Consider the following 739-nt stretch of genomic DNA (forward strand, 5'->3'; position numbering starts at 1 on the left):
ATTTAGGAACTTTACATGTATATATATAAATGATCTACTTTGTATACTTGTACGTACGTATGATTACTGATAGTGGCAGACACGAACACAATTTAATAAAAAGAGTGTTACATAAATACGGAGGTCGTATTTGTTTTTTAAAAACATAAGACGATCGTCAAAATTATTGAAAAATGTTACGCCCGATTAAAGCAATTGTAAGACAGGTACACATAATAATATTGTACTATATAACCTATTATCAAGAAGACAATTCCAGTTCTATGGATTAAATCATTTCAGAAACAAAATCTAATTCTAATTCGATCATTAAGTACAAAAAGGGTGACGAGAGAAATGCGCAATTCGTCAGCAGTAAGAAGTTCGAGTCCGAATGTTCCAGGACTCACTGATAAATGTGTGAAGGTTCCAAATACACGTACGACAGATTATTATTTAACAATTACCACCATATAAACGTATTGAATAATCGTGACTTTTATCGTAGTACAATATATGATAAAGTAATTCACTTTTAAATTACTCACTATTTTACCTTTAATTATCTTAACGTTTTGCTTTTCAGCTGTCGGTCCTGGTGCTGCTAAGGATAAGGAATACAAAAATCCAGAATATTTTTGTTATAACATAGACAGCTTTGGAGAAGCAGAAGTAGAACTAGCAAAATACAGATTACCAGCTCCTTCTAACAAGAAACCTTATCCAAAATAGTTTTTGACATAATATTTATTTGTTTTCT

The 739-nt window shown here is 30.9% G+C and overlaps 1 protein-coding gene across 2 annotated transcripts; it reads left to right on the plus strand.

The window, feature by feature from the left end:
• The first annotated feature begins 11 nt into the window (after positions 1–11).
• Positions 12–733, plus strand: LOC108630087 (uncharacterized). Of its 2 annotated transcripts, none has more exons than XM_018033151.2 (3): positions 12–197; positions 283–418; positions 566–733. In XM_018033151.2, exons 1-3 carry the CDS (start codon positions 174–176, stop codon positions 709–711), a joined length of 306 nt encoding a protein of 101 aa, XP_017888640.1. In that variant the 5' UTR covers positions 12–173; the 3' UTR covers positions 712–733. The 2 variants fall into 2 exon arrangements, with proteins under 2 accessions (XP_017888640.1, XP_017888639.1); XM_018033150.2 differs by having other exon boundaries at positions 16–206.
• Positions 734–739: the final 6 nt, after the last annotated feature.

The sequence above is a fragment of the Ceratina calcarata genome, unplaced genomic scaffold (assembly GCF_001652005.2).
Source record: "Ceratina calcarata isolate Rehan_Ccalc_2016 unplaced genomic scaffold, ASM165200v1 scaffold6690, whole genome shotgun sequence".
NCBI lineage: Eukaryota > Metazoa > Arthropoda > Insecta > Hymenoptera > Apidae > Ceratina > Ceratina calcarata.